This window comes from Scleropages formosus, chromosome 11 (assembly GCF_900964775.1).
Source record: "Scleropages formosus chromosome 11, fSclFor1.1, whole genome shotgun sequence".
In the NCBI taxonomy this organism is placed as follows: domain Eukaryota; kingdom Metazoa; phylum Chordata; class Actinopteri; order Osteoglossiformes; family Osteoglossidae; genus Scleropages; species Scleropages formosus.
In genome coordinates, this window is record NC_041816.1 from 24125885 (window position 1) to 24147834 (window position 21950).

At 48.8% G+C, this 21950-nt stretch overlaps 2 protein-coding genes across 2 annotated transcripts; both read left to right on the plus strand.

The window, feature by feature from the left end:
* Nucleotides 1–897: 897 nt before the first annotated feature.
* On the plus strand, nucleotides 898–10983 carry LOC114911896 (A-agglutinin anchorage subunit-like; the record flags this gene model as incomplete). The annotated part of the gene is made up of 9 exons (XM_029256375.1): nucleotides 898–954; nucleotides 2851–2910; nucleotides 3688–3747; nucleotides 3967–4026; nucleotides 4306–4353; nucleotides 6259–6306; nucleotides 9826–9885; nucleotides 10087–10146; nucleotides 10924–10983. Coding segments are annotated over 9 exons (513 nt in total), but the record flags the coding sequence as incomplete, so codon positions are not given.
* Nucleotides 10984–11112: 129 nt separating this feature from the next.
* On the plus strand, nucleotides 11113–21110 carry LOC114911878 (intestinal mucin-like protein; the record flags this gene model as incomplete). The annotated part of the gene is made up of 19 exons (XM_029256269.1): nucleotides 11113–11491; nucleotides 11603–11898; nucleotides 12145–12316; nucleotides 12490–12734; nucleotides 12976–13159; nucleotides 13567–13771; nucleotides 14040–14212; nucleotides 14891–14960; nucleotides 15860–15990; nucleotides 16234–16265; nucleotides 16359–16527; nucleotides 16754–16855; nucleotides 17513–17553; nucleotides 17686–17808; nucleotides 19166–19264; nucleotides 19422–19550; nucleotides 19935–19974; nucleotides 20348–20468; nucleotides 20690–21110. Coding segments are annotated over 19 exons (2940 nt in total), but the record flags the coding sequence as incomplete, so codon positions are not given.
* Between the last annotated feature and the right edge of the window lie 840 nt (nucleotides 21111–21950).

Here is a 21950-nt window from a genome sequence, read left to right on the forward strand (position 1 = left end):
AAACCTCCTACGGTCGAGACCAGCGGCCCATCAACGACTGCCGTGTCCACCACAGTGACGGAGGAAAGTACAGCTTCAACATCCGAAGTCTCCACAGCAACGCCGTCCACCAGCACTTCGACCATTCCTCCAGTGGAAACCACTTCAGCGCCCTCCACCAAGACGGAAACGACACAAGTACCCCCCACTCCGCCCGTATCCACCACTCAGCCGGTTGAAACAACGTCCACCACTGAGAAAGTTTCCACCACAACACAAGAAGTGGTGACAGAATCCACCAAACCTCCTACGGTCGAGACCAGCGGCCCATCAACGACTGCCGTGTCCACCACAGTGACGGAGGAAAGTACAGCTTCAACATCCGAAGTCTCCACAGCAACGCCGTCCACCAGCACTTCGACCATTCCTCCAGTGGAAACCACTTCAGCGCCCTCCACCAAGACGGAAACGACACAAGTACCCCCCACTCCGCCCGTATCCACCACTCAGCCGGTTGAAACAACGTCCACCACTGAGAAAGTTTCCACCACAACACAAGAAGTGGTGACAGAATCCACCAAACCTCCTACGGTCGAGACCAGCGGCCCATCAACGACTGCCGTGTCCACCACAGTGACGGAGGAAAGTACAGCTTCAACATCCGAAGTCTCCACAGCAACGCCGTCCACCAGCACTTCGACCATTCCTCCAGTGGAAACCACTTCAGCGCCCTCCACCAAGACGGAAACGACACAAGTACCCCCCACTCCGCCCGTATCCACCACTCAGCCGGTTGAAACAACGTCCACCACTGAGAAAGTTTCCACCACAACACAAGAAGTGGTGACAGAATCCACCAAACCTCCTACGGTCGAGACCAGCGGCCCATCAACGACTGCCGTGTCCACCACAGTGACGGAGGAAAGTACAGCTTCAACATCCGAAGTCTCCACAGCAACGCCGTCCACCAGCACTTCGACCATTCCTCCAGTGGAAACCACTTCAGCGCCCTCCACCAAGACGGAAACGACACAAGTACCCCCCACTCCGCCCGCATCCACCACTCAGCCGGTTGAAACAACGTCCACCACTGAGAAAGTTTCCACCACAACACAAGAAGTGGTGACAGAATCCACCAAACCTCCTACGGTCGAGACCAGCGGCCCATCAACGACTGCCGTGTCCACCACAGTGACGGAGGAAAGTACAGCTTCAACATCCGAAGTCTCCACAGCAACGCCGTCCACCAGCACTTCGACCATTCCTCCAGTGGAAACCACTTCAGCGCCCTCCACCAAGACGGAAACGACACAAGTACCCCCCACTCCGCCCGTATCCACCACTCAGCCGGTTGAAACAACGTCCACCACTGAGAAAGTTTCCACCACAACACAAGAAGTGGTGACAGAATCCACCAAACCTCCTACGGTCGAGACCAGCGGCCCATCAACGACTGCCGTGTCCACCACAGTGACGGAGGAAAGTACAGCTTCAACATCCGAAGTCTCCACAGCAACGCCGTCCACCAGCACTTCGACCATTCCTCCAGTGGAAACCACTTCAGCGCCCTCCACCAAGACGGAAACGACACAAGTACCCCCCACTTCGCCCGTATCCACCACTCAGCCGGTTGAAACAACGTCCACCACTGAGAAAGTTTCCACCACAACACAAGAAGTGGTGACAGAATCCACCAAACCTCCTAAGGTCGAGACCAGCGGCCCATCAACGACTGCCGTGTCCACCACAGTGACGGAGGAAAGTACAGCTTCAACATCCGAAGTCTCCACAGCAACGCCGTCCACCAGCACTTCGACCATTCCTCCAGTGGAAACCACTTCAGCACCCTCCACCAAGACGGAAACGACACAAGTACCCCCCACTCCGCCCGTATCCACCACTCAGCCGGTTGAAACAACGTCCACCACTGAGAAAGTTTCCACCACAACACAAGAAGTGGTGACAGAATCCACCAAACCTCCTACGGTCGAGACCAGCGGCCCATCAACGACTGCCGTGTCCACCACAGTGACGGAGGAAAGTACAGCTTCAACATCCGAAGTCTCCACAGCAACGCCGTCCACCAGCACTTCGACCATTCCTCCAGTGGAAACCACTTCAGCACCCTCCACCAAGACGGAAACGACACAAGTACCCCCCACTCCGCCCGTATCCACCACTCAGCCGGTTGAAACAACGTCCACCACTGAGAAAGTTTCCACCACAACACAAGAAGTGGTGACAGAATCCACCAAACCTCCTACGGTCGAGACCAGCGGCCCATCAACGACTGCCGTGTCCACCACAGTGACGGAGGAAAGTACAGCTTCAACATCCGAAGTCTCCACAGCAACGCCGTCCACCAGCACTTCGACCATTCCTCCAGTGGAAACCACTTCAGCGCCCTCCACCAAGACGGAAACGACACAAGTACCCCCCACTCCGCCCGTATCCACCACTCAGCCGGTTGAAACAACGTCCACCACTGAGAAAGTTTCCACCACAACACAAGAAGTGGTGACAGAATCCACCAAACCTCCTACGGTCGAGACCAGCGGCCCATCAACGACTGCCGTGTCCACCACAGTGACGGAGGAAAGTACAGCTTCAACATCCGAAGTCTCCACAGCAACGCCGTCCACCAGCACTTCGACCATTCCTCCAGTGGAAACCACTTCAGCGCCCTCCACCAAGACGGAAACGACACAAGTACCCCCCACTTCGCCCGTATCCACCACTCAGCCGGTTGAAACAACGTCCACCACTGAGAAAGTTTCCACCACAACACAAGAAGTGGTGACAGAATCCACCAAACCTCCTACGGTCGAGACCAGCGGCCCATCAACGACTGCCGTGTCCACCACAGTGACGGAGGAAAGTACAGCTTCAACATCCGAAGTCTCCACAGCAACGCCGTCCACCAGCACTTCGACCATTCCTCCAGTGGAAACCACTTCAGCGCCCTCCACCAAGACGGAAACGACACAAGTACCCCCCACTCCGCCCGTATCCACCACTCAGCCGGTTGAAACAACGTCCACCACTGAGAAAGTTTCCACCACAACACAAGAAGTGGTGACAGAATCCACCAAACCTCCTAAGGTCGAGACCAGCGGCCCATCAACGACTGCCGTGTCCACCACAGTGACGGAGGAAAGTACAGCTTCAACATCCGAAGTCTCCACAGCAACGCCGTCCACCAGCACTTCGACCATTCCTCCAGTGGAAACCACTTCAGCGCCCTCCACCAAGACGGAAACGACACAAGTACCCCCCACTCCGCCCGTATCCACCACTCAGCCGGTTGAAACAACGTCCACCACTGAGAAAGTTTCCACCACAACACAAGAAGTGGTGACAGAATCCACCAAACCTCCTACGGTCGAGACCAGCGGCCCATCAACGACTGCCGTGTCCACCACAGTGACGGAGGAAAGTACAGCTTCAACATCCGAAGTCTCCACAGCAACGCCGTCCACCAGCACTTCGACCATTCCTCCAGTGGAAACCACTTCAGCGCCCTCCACCAAGACGGAAACGACACAAGTACCCCCCACTCCGCCCGTATCCACCACTCAGCCGGTTGAAACAACGTCCACCACTGAGAAAGTTTCCACCACAACACAAGAAGTGGTGACAGAATCCACCAAACCTCCTACGGTCGAGACCAGCGGCCCATCAACGACTGCCGTGTCCACCACAGTGACGGAGGAAAGTACAGCTTCAACATCCGAAGTCTCCACAGCAACGCCGTCCACCAGCACTTCGACCATTCCTCCAGTGGAAACCACTTCAGCGCCCTCCACCAAGACGGAAACGACACAAGTACCCCCCACTTCGCCCGTATCCACCACTCAGCCGGTTGAAACAACGTCCACCACTGAGAAAGTTTCCACCACAACACAAGAAGTGGTGACAGAATCCACCAAACCTCCTACGGTCGAGACCAGCGGCCCATCAACGACTGCCGTGTCCACCACAGTGACGGAGGAAAGTACAGCTTCAACATCCGAAGTCTCCACAGCAACGCCGTCCACCAGCACTTCGACCATTCCTCCAGTGGAAACCACTTCAGCGCCCTCCACCAAGACGGAAACGACACAAGTACCCCCCACTCCGCCCGTATCCACCACTCAGCCGGTTGAAACAACGTCCACCACTGAGAAAGTTTCCACCACAACACAAGAAGTGGTGACAGAATCCACCAAACCTCCTAAGGTCGAGACCAGCGGCCCATCAACGACTGCCGTGTCCACCACAGTGACGGAGGAAAGTACAGCTTCAACATCCGAAGTCTCCACAGCAACGCCGTCCACCAGCACTTCGACCATTCCTCCAGTGGAAACCACTTCAGCGCCCTCCACCAAGACGGAAACGACACAAGTACCCCCCACTCCGCCCGTATCCACCACTCAGCCGGTTGAAACAACGTCCACCACTGAGAAAGTTTCCACCACAACACAAGAAGTGGTGACAGAATCCACCAAACCTCCTACGGTCGAGACCAGCGGCCCATCAACGACTGCCGTGTCCACCACAGTGACGGAGGAAAGTACAGCTTCAACATCCGAAGTCTCCACAGCAACGCCGTCCACCAGCACTTCGACCATTCCTCCAGTGGAAACCACTTCAGCGCCCTCCACCAAGACGGAAACGACACAAGTACCCCCCACTCCGCCCGTATCCACCACTCAGCCGGTTGAAACAACGTCCACCACTGAGAAAGTTTCCACCACAACACAAGAAGTGGTGACAGAATCCACCAAACCTCCTACGGTCGAGACCAGCGGCCCATCAACGACTGCCGTGTCCACCACAGTGACGGAGGAAAGTACAGCTTCAACATCCGAAGTCTCCACAGCAACGCCGTCCACCAGCACTTCGACCATTCCTCCAGTGGAAACCACTTCAGCGCCCTCCACCAAGACGGAAACGACACAAGTACCCCCCACTCCGCCCGTATCCACCACTCAGCCGGTTGAAACAACGTCCACCACTGAGAAAGTTTCCACCACAACACAAGAAGTGGTGACAGAATCCACCAAACCTCCTACGGTCGAGACCAGCGGCCCATCAACGACTGCCGTGTCCACCACAGTGACGGAGGAAAGTACAGCTTCAACATCCGAAGTCTCCACAGCAACGCCGTCCACCAGTACTTCGACCATTCCTCCAGTGGAAACCACTTCAGCACCCTCCACCAAGACGGAAACGACACAAGTACCCCCCACTCCGCCCGTATCCACCACTCAGCCGGTTGAAACAACGTCCACCACTGAGAAAGTTTCCACCACAACACAAGAAGTGGTGACAGAATCCACCAAACCTCCTACGGTCGAGACCAGCGGCCCATCAACGACTGCCGTGTCCACCACAGTGACGGAGGAAAGTACAGCTTCAACATCCGAAGTCTCCACAGCAACGCCGTCCACCAGCACTTCGACCATTCCTCCAGTGGAAACCACTTCAGCGCCCTCCACCAAGACGGAAACGACACAAGTACCCCCCACTCCGCCCGTATCCACCACTCAGCCGGTTGAAACAACGTCCACCACTGAGAAAGTTTCCACCACAACACAAGAAGTGGTGACAGAATCCACCAAACCTCCTACGGTCGAGACCAGCGGCCCATCAACGACTGCCGTGTCCACCACAGTGACGGAGGAAAGTACAGCTTCAACATCCGAAGTCTCCACAGCAACGCCGTCCACCAGCACTTCGACCATTCCTCCAGTGGAAACCACTTCAGCGCCCTCCACCAAGACGGAAACGACACAAGTACCCCCCACTCCGCCCGTATCCACCACTCAGCCGGTTGAAACAACGTCCACCACTGAGAAAGTTTCCACCACAACACAAGAAGTGGTGACAGAATCCACCAAACCTCCTACGGTCGAGACCAGCGGCCCATCAACGACTGCCGTGTCCACCACAGTGACGGAGGAAAGTACAGCTTCAACATCCGAAGTCTCCACAGCAACGCCGTCCACCAGTACTTCGACCATTCCTCCAGTGGAAACCACTTCAGCACCCTCCACCAAGACGGAAACGACACAAGTACCCCCCACTCCGCCCGTATCCACCACTCAGCCGGTTGAAACAACGTCCACCACTGAGAAAGTTTCCACCACAACACAAGAAGTGGTGACAGAATCCACCAAACCTCCTACGGTCGAGACCAGCGGCCCATCAACGACTGCCGTGTCCACCACAGTGACGGAGGAAAGTACAGCTTCAACATCCGAAGTCTCCACAGCAACGCCGTCCACCAGCACTTCGACCATTCCTCCAGTGGAAACCACTTCAGCGCCCTCCACCAAGACGGAAACGACACAAGTACCCCCCACTCCGCCCGTATCCACCACTCAGCCGGTTGAAACAACGTCCACCACTGAGAAAGTTTCCACCACAACACAAGAAGTGGTGACAGAATCCACCAAACCTCCTACGGTCGAGACCAGCGGCCCATCAACGACTGCCGTGTCCACCACAGTGACGGAGGAAAGTACAGCTTCAACATCCGAAGTCTCCACAGCAACGCCATCCACCAGCACTTCGACCATTCCTCCAGTGGAAACCACTTCAGCGCCCTCCACCAAGACGGAAACGACACAAGTACCCCCCACTCCGCCCGTATCCACCACTCAGCCGGTTGAAACAACGTCCACCACTGAGAAAGTTTCCACCACAACACAAGAAGTGGTGACAGAATCCACCAAACCTCCTACGGTCGAGACCAGCGGCCCATCAACGACTGCCGTGTCCACCACAGTGACGGAGGAAAGTACAGCTTCAACATCCGAAGTCTCCACAGCAACGCCGTCCACCAGCACTTCGACCATTCCTCCAGTGGAAACCACTTCAGCGCCCTCCACCAAGACGGAAACGACACAAGTACCCCCCACTCCGCCCGTATCCACCACTCAGCCGGTTGAAACAACGTCCACCACTGAGAAAGTTTCCACCACAACACAAGAAGTGGTGACAGAATCCACCAAACCTCCTACGGTCGAGACCAGCGGCCCATCAACGACTGCCGTGTCCACCACAGTGACGGAGGAAAGTACAGCTTCAACATCCGAAGTCTCCACAGCAACGCCGTCCACCAGCACTTCGACCATTCCTCCAGTGGAAACCACTTCAGCGCCCTCCACCAAGACGGAAACGACACAAGTACCCCCCACTTCGCCCGTATCCACCACTCAGCCGGTTGAAACAACGTCCACCACTGAGAAAGTTTCCACCACAACACAAGAAGTGGTGACAGAATCCACCAAACCTCCTACGGTCGAGACCAGCGGCCCATCAACGACTGCCGTGTCCACCACAGTGACGGAGGAAAGTACAGCTTCAACATCCGAAGTCTCCACAGCAACGCCGTCCACCAGCACTTCGACCATTCCTCCAGTGGAAACCACTTCAGCGCCCTCCACCAAGACGGAAACGACACAAGTACCCCCCACTCCGCCCGTATCCACCACTCAGCCGGTTGAAACAACGTCCACCACTGAGAAAGTTTCCACCACAACACAAGAAGTGGTGACAGAATCCACCAAACCTCCTAAGGTCGAGACCAGCGGCCCATCAACGACTGCCGTGTCCACCACAGTGACGGAGGAAAGTACAGCTTCAACATCCGAAGTCTCCACAGCAACGCCGTCCACCAGCACTTCGACCATTCCTCCAGTGGAAACCACTTCAGCGCCCTCCACCAAGACGGAAACGACACAAGTACCCCCCACTCCGCCCGTATCCACCACTCAGCCGGTTGAAACAACGTCCACCACTGAGAAAGTTTCCACCACAACACAAGAAGTGGTGACAGAATCCACCAAACCTCCTACGGTCGAGACCAGCGGCCCATCAACGACTGCCGTGTCCACCACAGTGACGGAGGAAAGTACAGCTTCAACATCCGAAGTCTCCACAGCAACGCCGTCCACCAGCACTTCGACCATTCCTCCAGTGGAAACCACTTCAGCGCCCTCCACCAAGACGGAAACGACACAAGTACCCCCCACTCCGCCCGTATCCACCACTCAGCCGGTTGAAACAACGTCCACCACTGAGAAAGTTTCCACCACAACACAAGAAGTGGTGACAGAATCCACCAAACCTCCTACGGTCGAGACCAGCGGCCCATCAACGACTGCCGTGTCCACCACAGTGACGGAGGAAAGTACAGCTTCAACATCCGAAGTCTCCACAGCAACGCCGTCCACCAGCACTTCGACCATTCCTCCAGTGGAAACCACTTCAGCGCCCTCCACCAAGACGGAAACGACACAAGTACCCCCCACTCCGCCCATATCCACCACTCAGCCGGTTGAAACAACGTCCACCACTGAGAAAGTTTCCACCACAACACAAGAAGTGGTGACAGAATCCACCAAACCTCCTACGGTCGAGACCAGCGGCCCATCAACGACTGCCGTGTCCACCACAGTGACGGAGGAAAGTACAGCTTCAACATCCGAAGTCTCCACAGCAACGCCGTCCACCAGTACTTCGACCATTCCTCCAGTGGAAACCACTTCAGCACCCTCCACCAAGACGGAAACGACACAAGTACCCCCCACTCCGCCCGTATCCACCACTCAGCCGGTTGAAACAACGTCCACCACTGAGAAAGTTTCCACCACAACACAAGAAGTGGTGACAGAATCCACCAAACCTCCTACGGTCGAGACCAGCGGCCCATCAACGACTGCCGTGTCCACCACAGTGACGGAGGAAAGTACAGCTTCAACATCCGAAGTCTCCACAGCAACGCCGTCCACCAGCACTTCGACCATTCCTCCAGTGGAAACCACTTCAGCGCCCTCCACCAAGACGGAAACGACACAAGTACCCCCCACTCCGCCCGTATCCACCACTCAGCCGGTTGAAACAACGTCCACCACTGAGAAAGTTTCCACCACAACACAAGAAGTGGTGACAGAATCCACCAAACCTCCTACGGTCGAGACCAGCGGCCCATCAACGACTGCCGTGTCCACCACAGTGACGGAGGAAAGTACAGCTTCAACATCCGAAGTCTCCACAGCAACGCCATCCACCAGCACTTCGACCATTCCTCCAGTGGAAACCACTTCAGCGCCCTCCACCAAGACGGAAACGACACAAGTACCCCCCACTCCGCCCGTATCCACCACTCAGCCGGTTGAAACAACGTCTACCACTGAGAAAGTTTCCACCACAACACAAGAAGTGGTGACAGAATCCACCAAACCTCCTACGGTCGAGACCAGCGGCCCATCAACGACTGCCGTGTCCACCACAGTGACGGAGGAAAGTACAGCTTCAACATCCGAAGTCTCCACAGCAACGCCGTCCACCAGCACTTCGACCATTCCTCCAGTGGAAACCACTTCAGCGCCCTCCACCAAGACGGAAACGACACAAGTACCCCCCACTTCGCCCGTATCCACCACTCAGCCGGTTGAAACAACGTCCACCACTGAGAAAGTTTCCACCACAACACAAGAAGTGGTGACAGAATCCACCAAACCTCCTACGGTCGAGACCAGCGGCCCATCAACGACTGCCGTGTCCACCACAGTGACGGAGGAAAGTACAGCTTCAACATCCGAAGTCTCCACAGCAACGCCGTCCACCAGCACTTCGACCATTCCTCCAGTGGAAACCACTTCAGCGCCCTCCACCAAGACGGAAACGACACAAGTACCCCCCACTCCGCCCGTATCCACCACTCAGCCGGTTGAAACAACGTCCACCACTGAGAAAGTTTCCACCACAACACAAGAAGTGGTGACAGAATCCACCAAACCTCCTACGGTCGAGACCAGCGGCCCATCAACGACTGCCGTGTCCACCACAGTGACGGAGGAAAGTACAGCTTCAACATCCGAAGTCTCCACAGCAACGCCGTCCACCAGCACTTCGACCATTCCTCCAGTGGAAACCACTTCAGCGCCCTCCACCAAGACGGAAACGACACAAGTACCCCCAACTCCGCCCGTATCCACCACTCAGCCGGTTGAAACAACGTCCACCACTACACAAGAAGTGGTGACAGAATCCACCAAACCTCCTACGGTCGAGACCAGCGGCCCATCAACGACTGCCGTGTCCACCACAGTGACGGAGGAAAGTACAGCTTCAACATCCGAAGTCTCCACAGCAACGCCGTCCACCAGCACTTCGACCATTCCTCCAGTGGAAACCACTTCAGCGCCCTCCACCAAGACGGAAACGACACAAGTACCCCCCACTCCGCCCGTATCCACCACTCAGCCGGTTGAAACAACGTCCACCACTGAGAAAGTTTCCACCACAACACAAGAAGTGGTGACAGAATCCACCAAACCTCCTACGGTCGAGACCAGCGGCCCATCAACGACTGCCGTGTCCACCACAGTGACGGAGGAAAGTACAGCTTCAACATCCGAAGTCTCCACAACAACGCCGTCCACCAGCACTTCGACCATTCCTCCAGTGGAAACCACTTCAGCGCCCTCCACCAAGACGGAAACGACACAAGTACCCCCCACTCCGCCCGTATCCACCACTCAGCCGGTTGAAACAACGTCCACCACTGAGAAAGTTTCCACCACAACACAAGAAGTGGTGACAGAATCCACCAAACCTCCTACGGTCGAGACCAGCGGCCCATCAACGACTGCCGTGTCCACCACAGTGACGGAGGAAAGTACAGCTTCAACATCCGAAGTCTCCACAGCAACGCCGTCCACCAGCACTTCGACCATTCCTCCAGTGGAAACCACTTCAGCGCCCTCCACCAAGACGGAAACGACACAAGTACCCCCCACTCCGCCCGTATCCACCACTCAGCCGGTTGAAACAACATCTACCACTGAGAAAGTTTCCACCACAACACAAGAAGTGGTGACAGAATCCACCAAACCTCCTACGGTCGAGACCAGCGGCCCATCAACGACTGCCGTGTCCACCACAGTGACGGAGGAAAGTACAGCTTCAACATCCGAAGTCTCCACAGCAACGCCGTCCACCAGCACTTCGACCATTCCTCCAGTGGAAACCACTTCAGCGCCCTCCACCAAGACGGAAACGACACAAGTACCCCCCACTCCGCCCGTATCCACCACTCAGCCGGTTGAAACAACATCCACCACTGAGAAAGTTTCCACCACAACACAAGAAGTGGTGACAGAATCCACCAAACCTCCTACGGTCGAGACCAGCGGCCCATCAACGCCTACTTTTTATACAAGCACAGTTTCAAAAACTACGAATTTTACATCCATTGCACCACTCACACAAACGCTTCCTATTATAACGGGCACATTGCCTTCATCAACTCAATTTTCCACAGCATCACACGGGGTGGTTACAACTGGAATCATCACTACTCTGATTGAATCTACCACAGTGGAAGCCACATCCCAGGTGTCACAGTCTAGTCAGTCTTCATCCTCAGTTCAACCACCAACCACAGGTATTGCAACTTCTACTCTTGAAACAACAACAGAATGTTTCTGCAAGTACAGCAACAAAGACTTTCCAGCAGGTATTCAATTTTTTTTTAAAATACTCATATTTAGAAATCCTGAAAATATTCATACATGCTTTTTATTATAAGTAATTGTATTTTACCGTAATATTTTTTATTCCTTCTCAGGGACATACATTTATAATGAGACTGATGGTGAAGGGTGGTGCTTCACTGCTTTCTGCAGTGCCTCCTGTGAAGTACTGAAGCAGTCAGTGCCTTGTCACACCACTATCTCACCACCCATTTCATCAAGCACAACCCTGGAAACTTCTGCCCCTGTTCCTACAACATCAGAAACGGCAACCTCCTTTGTAACAACTCTTACAGTATCAACAGCATCTTCAACAACTTCAGTCTCAACTTCTTCCTTCCAGACCACTACATCTGGGCCTGACTGCAGCAACCTTCAGCCGCCAAGAAAGGTACTCAGAGATTTCAGAATTTATCTGTCTGTACTACACTTCTCACATTCATAAAAATTTTAAACTTCCGCAGTTTCAGTAAGGTACAGTTTAGTCATTTTAAAATGGTTGACATTGTGTATGTGTTCAGTTTTATCTCAACATCTGCTGTCTGCGACACAGCCTTTCACGTGAAGCACAACTTATGTCTTTGAAAGACGTTTAAGTCATGCACCGTAACTGTTTCTCTTTTTGTTACCACTGCAGGATGGAGAGTCATGGAAGGTGGATAACTGCACCACAGCCACGTGTCTCAATGGCACTGTTCATGAGGTTCCAGTTGATTGTGCCCCAGTGACTACCCCCGTTTGTGTGAACGGCTATACGCCGATGAAGGTCAAAGATGAATCTGGATGTTGCTTCAGCTATGAATGTCAATGTGAGTTCTGGGAAACTTCAAAATTATTTTATTGCATCTTCATTCACCTTTTGTGGAAAGCAAATTTTGTTTTGTTGTAATGACAGTTACATCTGGAATTCTGCTCTCTTAGATGAAACCCATAAAATATGTCACTGGAATGTTGATGGTAAACAATATATGTTTTATTACAGGTGCTTGCAGTGGGTGGGGTGGAAGTCACTATGTGACCTTTGATGGAGAGTCCTACACCTTTGAAGAAAAGTGCACATATGTATTGGTTAAGGAGATTGTTCCCAGATATGACTTCAGCGTTCTCATCGACCATTCCTACTGTGTCCCTGGAAGCATGACATGTGTGGAGTCATTGATTGTGAATTATAAGTCCAACCATGTTGTTCTTTCCCAGAAAGTAACACAAAATGACACTACTTATGTGGTAAGTACTTGTACTTCCAATTAAAATCTAATAAATGTCTGAAACGTGTACATTTAAAATTAATCCACGTCTTGCCCTTGACCAAAAGAATGCAGTTTTTCAGTATTACGCATATTTTATTGACATAATGTCCATAATATAATTTGTCAATGCTTGTATTATGATATCTAGAGCACTTTTCAAGTATTACACATGCAGAGCAACATAATATTTTTAATCTGGTCATTCCGAAATCCATTAGGTGTTTGTCAACGAGAAGCAGGTCTACCCCGCTTTCTCCAATGGGGACCTGCTCATTACAGACAGTGGTATGGATTTAGAGGTGCAGATCCCCAACATCCAAGCAACAGTGGTGTACAAAGGCAGTATCTTCAGTATCCATCTGTCCTACACCCTCTTCCATGAAAATACAGAGGGCCAGTGTGGTGAGTTGGAAATTGATACCAGAACGATCTGTATTACCATTGCTTTTATGGTATAAACGTTAAAACTGAACTACATCTACTCTGTCTGGAATGTTTCAAGCGCCTGCTCGGACCTTGGCATTCATAATGGTCTGCGGTTTCATATTTTGATCGTTCGTTGAATAGATTTTTTTTTCCCAAAGTGATGATAGGTAAGTAGTTGTAGCAGAGAATTGGGCTTGAATTGACAACCTTCAGACTGTATAAGCATGTTCTTTAGCCATGTCCTATTTAACCATAATAATCAATAAGTAATCAATAGAAAAAAATAAAAACCTTAATTAAATTACTCCTCTTCTTTTTTCGTGTTGTAATACATCTTCAGTGATTCACCTAATCCAATATTTACCTTTCTCGTTGCCATTAAGGTACCTGTGACAACTCAAAAAATAATGACTGCCGTTTGCCCAGTGGCGAAATCGTGTCTTCCTGCTCTACTGCTGCTCCCTTCTGGAATGTCACTGACAATAACAAGCCCAGCTGTCCCCACCCAACAACATCTCCACCTGCTACCACAGCACAGACCACTCCCACCACTTGTAGCCCAACCATCTGTGGCATCCTGCTCAGCAAGTAAGGGGATGCACTGTAGTTACTCCATCACACCCACCGCTCCTGCTTCATGTAGGCAATATCAAACATATTAGCTTTGACACATACGTAAGTACTTTAATGCCTCTACATAGTCCAAATTATAAAGGTGATATGTGCATACTAGGTGGCAGACTGCTGTTAAGTGTATTACATACATTGGAGGGAGAAGCACCATTCTATGCGGTACACTGGTTCATGCTGTGATGGAGATGGGTAATCCCCATTCAATCTTCATTCTTCTTCGCAGTGTGTTTGACGCATGCCACGAGCTCGTCTCTGTCAAGGCCATCTATGAATCCTGTCTGTCAGATGTTTGCCACAACACCCACCCGGGCTGCTCCAGCCTGCAGACGTACGCTTCCTTGTGTGCTGCTGCTGGAGCTTGCATAGACTGGAGGAACTCCACTAATGGAGAATGCGGTAATCACGGGAAAGGAATACTTTCACTCTTTTTTTCATAAAAAGACAGAAACATTGATACTAGTTAATTAGAGGGATTTTTGTCCACTACATAAGCATCGGTTGTTGGTTGTTGCTTGCAGATGGCGCATAGAGTGGTCCCCCCTTCTCCGCGTTTTTGCTTTCCGCGGTTTCAGTTTCCCGCGGTCAATAGTAAACGGAAAATTCCAGAAATAAACAATGGATAAGTTTTAAATTGTGCACTGTTCGAGTAATGTGATGAAATCTTGCGCCGTCCCGCCCAGGACGTAAATCATCCCTTTGCCCAGCATATCCACACTGTATACTCTATTCGCCCATTATCAGATCGACGGTCACAATATCGCAGTGCTTGTGTTCAGGTAACCCTTTGTTTTTTAAAAAAGTAAAATACTTTGTTTAAAAAATCAATACTTACGAGGATCTGGGCACTGGTCCTTAGTTTTCTTTTTTATTTCTTTGTCATAGATATGTATATATATGAAAAAACATAGTATATATAGGGTTCAGTATTATCTGCAGTTTCAGGCATCCGTTGGGGGTCTTGGAACGTATCCCCTGTGGATAAGGGGGGACTACTGTACATGACATTTACCTGATGGTGAAAATGTGTCTTCATTGCTCTGTTATACTTTTTACCCTCTATCTCTTTTCTTCTAGAGTACAAATGTCCCCAAAACAAAGTCTACCAGGCTTGTGGCCCTGCTGTACAGCAAACATGTAATGAAAGGTAAATAAATAAAGGTGACTCACAGTCCTTTTTTTTTATTTATTCATGAAAAAGAGAAGGTATGTGTGGACAGTTCGACGAAGAGATGAGCCTGCGAAAGCTGTTACAAAGTCAGAAGACTACTAGCACTTCTCATGTTGTGTGGGCACTCATTCCAGAGCTTAGGAGTGAGAAGACAGAATGAGCAAAGGAGAGCTGTGTGTAAAACCAGAAACATTCACCAGGAAAAAAAGGAAAATACTTGTCGTAAAACACTTTCAGTATTTGTGCCTTCTGAGAACAAGGGCTTAGCCATGAAGTTTAGTATAGATGATCAGGGGGCCCAGATTTTGTGGATGGTGTAAAGGGACACGAAACAGATGTGGGTCAGCAAAGCGATTTGGCCATTATAGTTGAGTGAGTCATCCAACATCACAGCAAGGTTCTTCACGAAGGATGACGGTGAAACAGTGAAACATTCTGGTTTCCTCCCACAATCTAAAGACATGCTGTTCAGGTTCACCCATAGTGTGTGAGTGACAGAGAGAGTGTGTGTGTTCTACTGATATATGGATGAGTGACCCAGTGTAAGTAGTGTATCTAGCAGTGTAAGTCTTTGGGTGCTCTGGTTTCCTCCCACAATCCAAAGACATGCTGTTGAGGTTCCCCCGTAGTGTATGAGTTACAGAGAGAGTGTGTGTGTGTTCCACTGATGTATGCATGAGTGACCCAGTGTAAGTAGTGTATCTAGCAGTGTAAGTCACCAAGGTGAATAAGGTGTGTGGGCTCATAACACTACACAGAGTTCATTGGAAGTCACTTTGGAGAAAAGTGTCAAATAAATAAATGTAATGTTTTCCTTGTATACTCTCTTGTTTAACCACAACATGAACGTGCCCCATCATTAACACTCTTCACAGATACAACAAGAAGTATGCCAGCCTCATGCAGTTACAACAGACAACCAGCACGGGAGCTAAAGAAGGGTGTTTCTGCCCCCCTGGGAAAACCCTGTTCAACACCTTCTCAGACACTTGTGTCAGCTCCTGCGGTGAGGAAACCGGATATCTGCAGGGATCAAAACATCAAACCATTCATAAATACCAATAGATGGCACTGAATATGACAGAATAGCATGAAGTCATAACACAGAGACACCAGGCTAATCGATTATATCACCTGGTGACATTTCATCAAAGGAGCACAGGTCACATTCATGTAAAGCGTTATGTGTACATGTGCGTATGTATGTGTGTATGTATGATCACATGAGGGCTCCTTTCCTTTTCCCCAGACTGCACTGGACCTGACGGCCAGCCCAAACAGGTAAGTAACTCTGAGCACTGGAGTCATTTTTTTACTGCTGTATTCAGTATAGGTTCCATACGGTGCCAAATGACGTGTTGCGTTTTATCACAGGTTGGAGAGACATGGCAGAGCAATTGCATGCAGTGCGTGTGTGATGAGGACTCCATGAGCGTGCACTGTCAGCCTGTGCCGTGTTCAGCTCAGACAAACGTCACCTGCGACCTGGAGGGTCAGGTGACGGTGTACGAGACGGTGGACTGTTGCCAGAGGAGCAGATGTGGTGAGCGATCATAAGGATCAGCTTAGGCCTGATGGAATTTGCTCTCATCTGAACTGTGTGGAACAAAATATTTCTATGCTAAATTTAATTTACATCTAACGCTACCAATAACACTGTGCTGTCCTTTTAGAAAAAAATGTCAGACTTTTTTACAATTTTTACAATGTTATTTACTTTGCTCTTCTGTGTGCGGTGTTAATGAGATCTCCGTGCCTCTTTTTCTCAGAATGCAATGTATCACTATGCCCTATGCCCGAACAATGCTCAGCGGGATACCAGCTTGTTGTAAAACAACCGGAAGAAGGCTGCTGCCTTACCTATCACTGCGGTGCGTACTGCCTTTGGTATTGTGCGGTATACTGTAGCCCATACAGTCAAAGACTGGAGACATATGGTTAACGCACCCAGGATGGGACGCCAGTCTGTCACAAGGCACGCCAAGCAGGACTCGAACCCCAGACCCACCAGCAAGCAGGACCTGGCCAAACCCGCTGCGCCACCACACCCCCCCTATAAGCTTAAATGATACTGCCAGTAGTGTGGTACACTGTATTTCGCACAGCTGAAGGCTATAGCCGTGTAGCCGTACGGTCCTGCAAGTACAGTCAGTTTTGTCGTAACGTGTTATTTCTGATTTTATGAAATGTGATTTCCAAATAACACTCATGTTCATGTACCTTGCATTCCAGTTTCTTTGTTTTGTTACATCCGAATTGCATAATAGCAGAACCGAGTGTATCGTGGTACACTGTAGCGTATACAGTGATACATTATGTTTCATACAGCCGTACCGTACCCCCTCTACAGGGGTGCGGTGAAAACCAGAGTTTTACAGTCAAATTAATATATCAGAGCCTTGAACCATGTTACAATATACCTCAGATTGAAATATAGCTAAATTTGTTAATTTAATGTTAAATATGTCTGTTAATTTTTAAATAACGTTGATTATAAGTCGGTTTTATGTGGTGGTGTTTCTCCACAGAACCGAAAGAAGTCTGCGTCTTCAATGACACTGAGTTTGTGGTAAGCGACAGTGATTATCCAAAAAGCCAGCGCAATGCATCAACATTTTCCGGGTAGAAAGGAGTGGTTTTCTGCAGCTCTAGTTCACCTGCTCAGGGGTCCTGACACTGCCATTCCTGTGCTCTCCCTCAGGTGGGGGCCAAAGTCCCAGGGGACGACTGTGAGGTGTGTAGCTGTAGTGCCGCTGTCGATCCCGTCACCAAGCTGCATACCAAAGAGTGTAGCCCTGTCCCCTGTGACACGCACTGCCAGCAGGTAAGAGACCCAACAAAGCAATTTAATAGGTCGCACAGAGTTCAACAGACACGTTATATAAAGGAAGTATGCAGCATCCCAGTCGCGTTACAGGGTTAAAGATCCGTACTTAATATTCTTCTCTTCGGTGATGTTTTGATGGTTTTCATCATGCAGATCATTACCCAACATAAATGAATAATTTTTAGAGCTACAGTCCAGGAAGTGTTATTGTGAAATAAACATATACAGCTGACCCTTGAACAACGCGGGGGTTAGGGGCGCCGACCCACCGCGCAGTGAAAAATCTGCGTATAACTTTTGACTCCCCAAAAACTCAACGACTAATAGCCTACTGTTGACTGGAAGCCTTACCGACAACATAAACAGTCGATTAACACATATTTTGTATGTTATATGTATTTTATGCTGTATTCTTACAATAAAGTAAGCGAGAGAAAATCATAAGGAAGAGAAAATACATTTACAGTACTTTACTGTATTTATTGATTCTGTAAGTTTGTCATCTGTTTACAAGATGAATTGTCTGTCTGTCTGTCAGTACCTACATCAATACTGTTTTATATGATACATAACACTGTAGATGTTATGCGTGTTACGTATATATTCTATGTAGTAAATGATGAAATAGACTAGAATCTACGTATATTTTATGGATTCATACCTAATTTTTTATTAATTTTCTTCGATATTTCTAGGCTACACAGTTCATCTGTGAGTTTTTTCAAATTGTCGCAAATCTCCAAAAAACCTTCCAATATATTTAAAAAAAAATCCGCGTATAAGTGGACCCACGCAGTTCAAACCTGTGTGGTTCAAGGGTCAACTGTATAAGTATTGAGTAGTCTGAAGACATGCCAGGTTCCCCCACAGTGTGTGAATGACAGAGAGAGAGTGTGTGTGTGTGTGTATTCCACTGATGTATGGATGAGTGACCCAGTGTAAGTAGTGTATCTAGCAGTGTAAGTCTTTGGGTGCTCTGGTTTCCTCCCACACTCCAAAGACATGCTGTTGAGGTTCCCCCGTAGTGTGTGAGTTACAGAGAGAGAGAGTGTGTGTGTGTTCCGCTGATGCGTGGATGAGTGACGTAGTGTATCTAGCAGTGTAAGTCACCGCGGTGAATAAGGTGTGTGGGCTGATAACACTACATAGAGTTTGTTGGAAGTTGCTTTGGAGAAAAGTGTCTGATAAAAAAAAAAAATGTAAATGTAATGTAATGAGTAATGCTGTGGTTTATAAACAAAGGATTTATGAGCTTGGGCTCATTCAAACACTTTCATGGAGGCTGTATGTACATCTGTCTGATTTAACGGATGTACTTGGTATTTCCTGCCTCCTCCTCCTGCCATTTCTTCAGGGCTTTACATACCAAACGGTGCCAGGGCAGTGCTGTGGGAAGTGTACGCAGAAGAGCTGCATTGTGCATTTGCCAGACAACACGACACAACTTGTTGATGTGAGTATGATGCTTCAACATTTTATATCCACACTTGGAGCCATCTGCAACAGTACACACGATGTTTACCAGTTTGTTAAAGAAGGAAGTTTTAAATTTAAAAAAAAAAAAAAAAAAAAAGCTGACTCATCCTTTCATCCTAATTTCCACTCTCCAGCTTGGACAGACATGGTCTCCTGCTGATGACAAGTGTATGAAATATGAGTGTGAAAAGATTGAGGACCAGCTGGTGCCTGTGCAATCTAAGCGTGTCTGTCCTGTGATTTCTCCAGGGGACTGCATACCTGTGAGTTCAAGTGCTTAATACGTATGTTGCGTTAAAGGCTTGGAGGGCATGACTTGTAATTCATTTTCAAACGTTTTCCTATCTATATCTGATCTGAGCAAAATTTTAAAAATACATTAATAAACCATAGCATTCTGTCAGGCAATTTTTAATGTAGGGATCTTCAGGCTCTGCTGTTTTCCACCATTCATTAGAAAAAAACAGCCACACAATATTTTGTTTTGATACATGCAGCATTTCTCTTGTACAGTAGGGACCCCACACATTGTTTGCTCGCTTTGTCTGTTTTTATTGCGTGTGTGATATGTGCTGCAAAAGCACAAAGTAAAAAAGTTTAAAACTACAAAGAAGTAAGAACATGACTGTACATCTCTTTTTACCAAGGGTACTGAAACAACTGATGCAGATGGTTGCTGCCAGACCTGTAAGTAAACAAAATTACTCTAACAGCTTAAGGTGAAGACAGTTTTGTCATTCTAGTGGTAAACTGAAGTTAATTTTGCTTCTAAGCACATTTACATAGCTTTACATCATTTTAAATAAAGCTGGGAATATTTCTGCAAATATTTTAATGTACAGTTGCTTATTAATGATACTTCGTATAGTAATTAATGAAATTATGTCTCAAAGTACCTTTGACACGAGTTTAGTTTATTTTATACTACATATGTGGCTGCCTGAGAGAATTTCAGTGTTACAGGTTAAAGGGCTTGACCAGTAGGGACGAAATGTAGGGACATAAAACATAGGCTGCTATGGACCTGGTCAACATTGGATGTGTCTCTTTCCCACCGCAGGCATTTTAGTCCATAAATGCAACATCTACAAGAACAACACCATTCTAGTCCACAACGGCTGCCAGTCTACAGGCCCTGTGGAATTGTCCTCGTGCTCAGGATCGTGCGGAACCTCTTCTATGTGAGTTTGGCCAATAGGGTGCAGAAAAGTTTCAAAAACGGAAGAATAACATAGCGAAACCACAGCGTTCTGCATATCTAAACGAACTGCAACTCAAAGTATTTATTTTACTGAGTGTTAAACATATAACAGCTCATTTCAATCAAAGGCAGGAATTACCTTTGCTACTGGGGTGATTTTCCATATTTAGTGGTCCTCACGCTCCCGTTTACCACATACAGGTACTCTGCAGAGGCCGATGCCATGCTCCACTCCTGCTCTTGCTGTCAGGAAGCTTCCACAAGCAAAAGACAGGCGGAGATGGTCTGCCCAGATGGCTCCAGTATCACCTATACGTACATCTATGTGGAGAGCTGTGGATGCAACTCTGTTGAATGTGATGATGGGGGGTCCCCAGCCACAAAGGCATTGAAACAAAACCGAAGGCGAAGAGAATTAAGGAGGATCTGATCTCATAAACGACGGCCTGCTCCTGCTGTTAAAACTACTAAGTGAATATTAGCCTGTCCAGTCTGTTTTCATTTTTTTGTGCATGCTTCTTAGAATCTGAAAACTAAGCATTATCCAGTATATATGCTTGTAAATGTTTCTTGGTTTGCACCTGTATTCATTGCTCAATAAAATGTAGCCAATTGCAAAGTCTGTGATGACTCTGATGTATTTCCTTCAACCCATAGTTACAATACATTTCACAATATTTGTCAGGGGTGGTTATGCAGCACGCTCTAAAAAATTCCAACAAGTAGACTGAATCTTCCAAAATCCACTAGAATCAATATGCAAGTCAGGTGATAAATTTTCAGGTGGAATTCAGTTAGACATTAGTCATACAGTATATTTGTGGAAGACGTAAAATGTGAAAAACAAAATTTGGGCTGTGATTTACCAGGTAAACGGAAGGAGATCAACGTTTAGTTAAGGACCTTCTGAATAGTTGAATACCACTATTACATTCCCAGAACATGTTATGCACTTTGTTCTTATTCTCTGCAGCTTGTTCAGACAGAATAGCAGTCAAGTTGTAGAAAACTTTTCGTTTTGTTTACTAGGTTATAAAGATAGCCAGAATGTCTCCTTCATTCGAAGGACTCAGTTTATTCTTTTGTGAAATCCTTTTCTCCAGAGCAACACACAGTTCAGAGCATGTAAAGGTATCTTCGACATCAGAAACAGAGTTGTAGAAGTAGGCACATGATTATTTCAACAGAGCTTATTCATTACCACTATTTTGTTGGTACGCGTTACTCAAGCAGCTGCCTGTACAAGTGACTTCTGAGTAGCAAATACATACAGTACATCATCATAATAGATGGTGTTGAGCAAATTTATGCAGCTGTGAGGAGTTTGTGAATGGAATGGGTACAAATGGGTTTGAGACCCTCTTTAGATCCCAGGAGGGCTTTTGGTCCTTTTGTCAGTGGGTAAGCAAGTGGCTGGAATTGAGAGAGCATAGCAATCTCTTTGGGAACTAGAGATTGATCA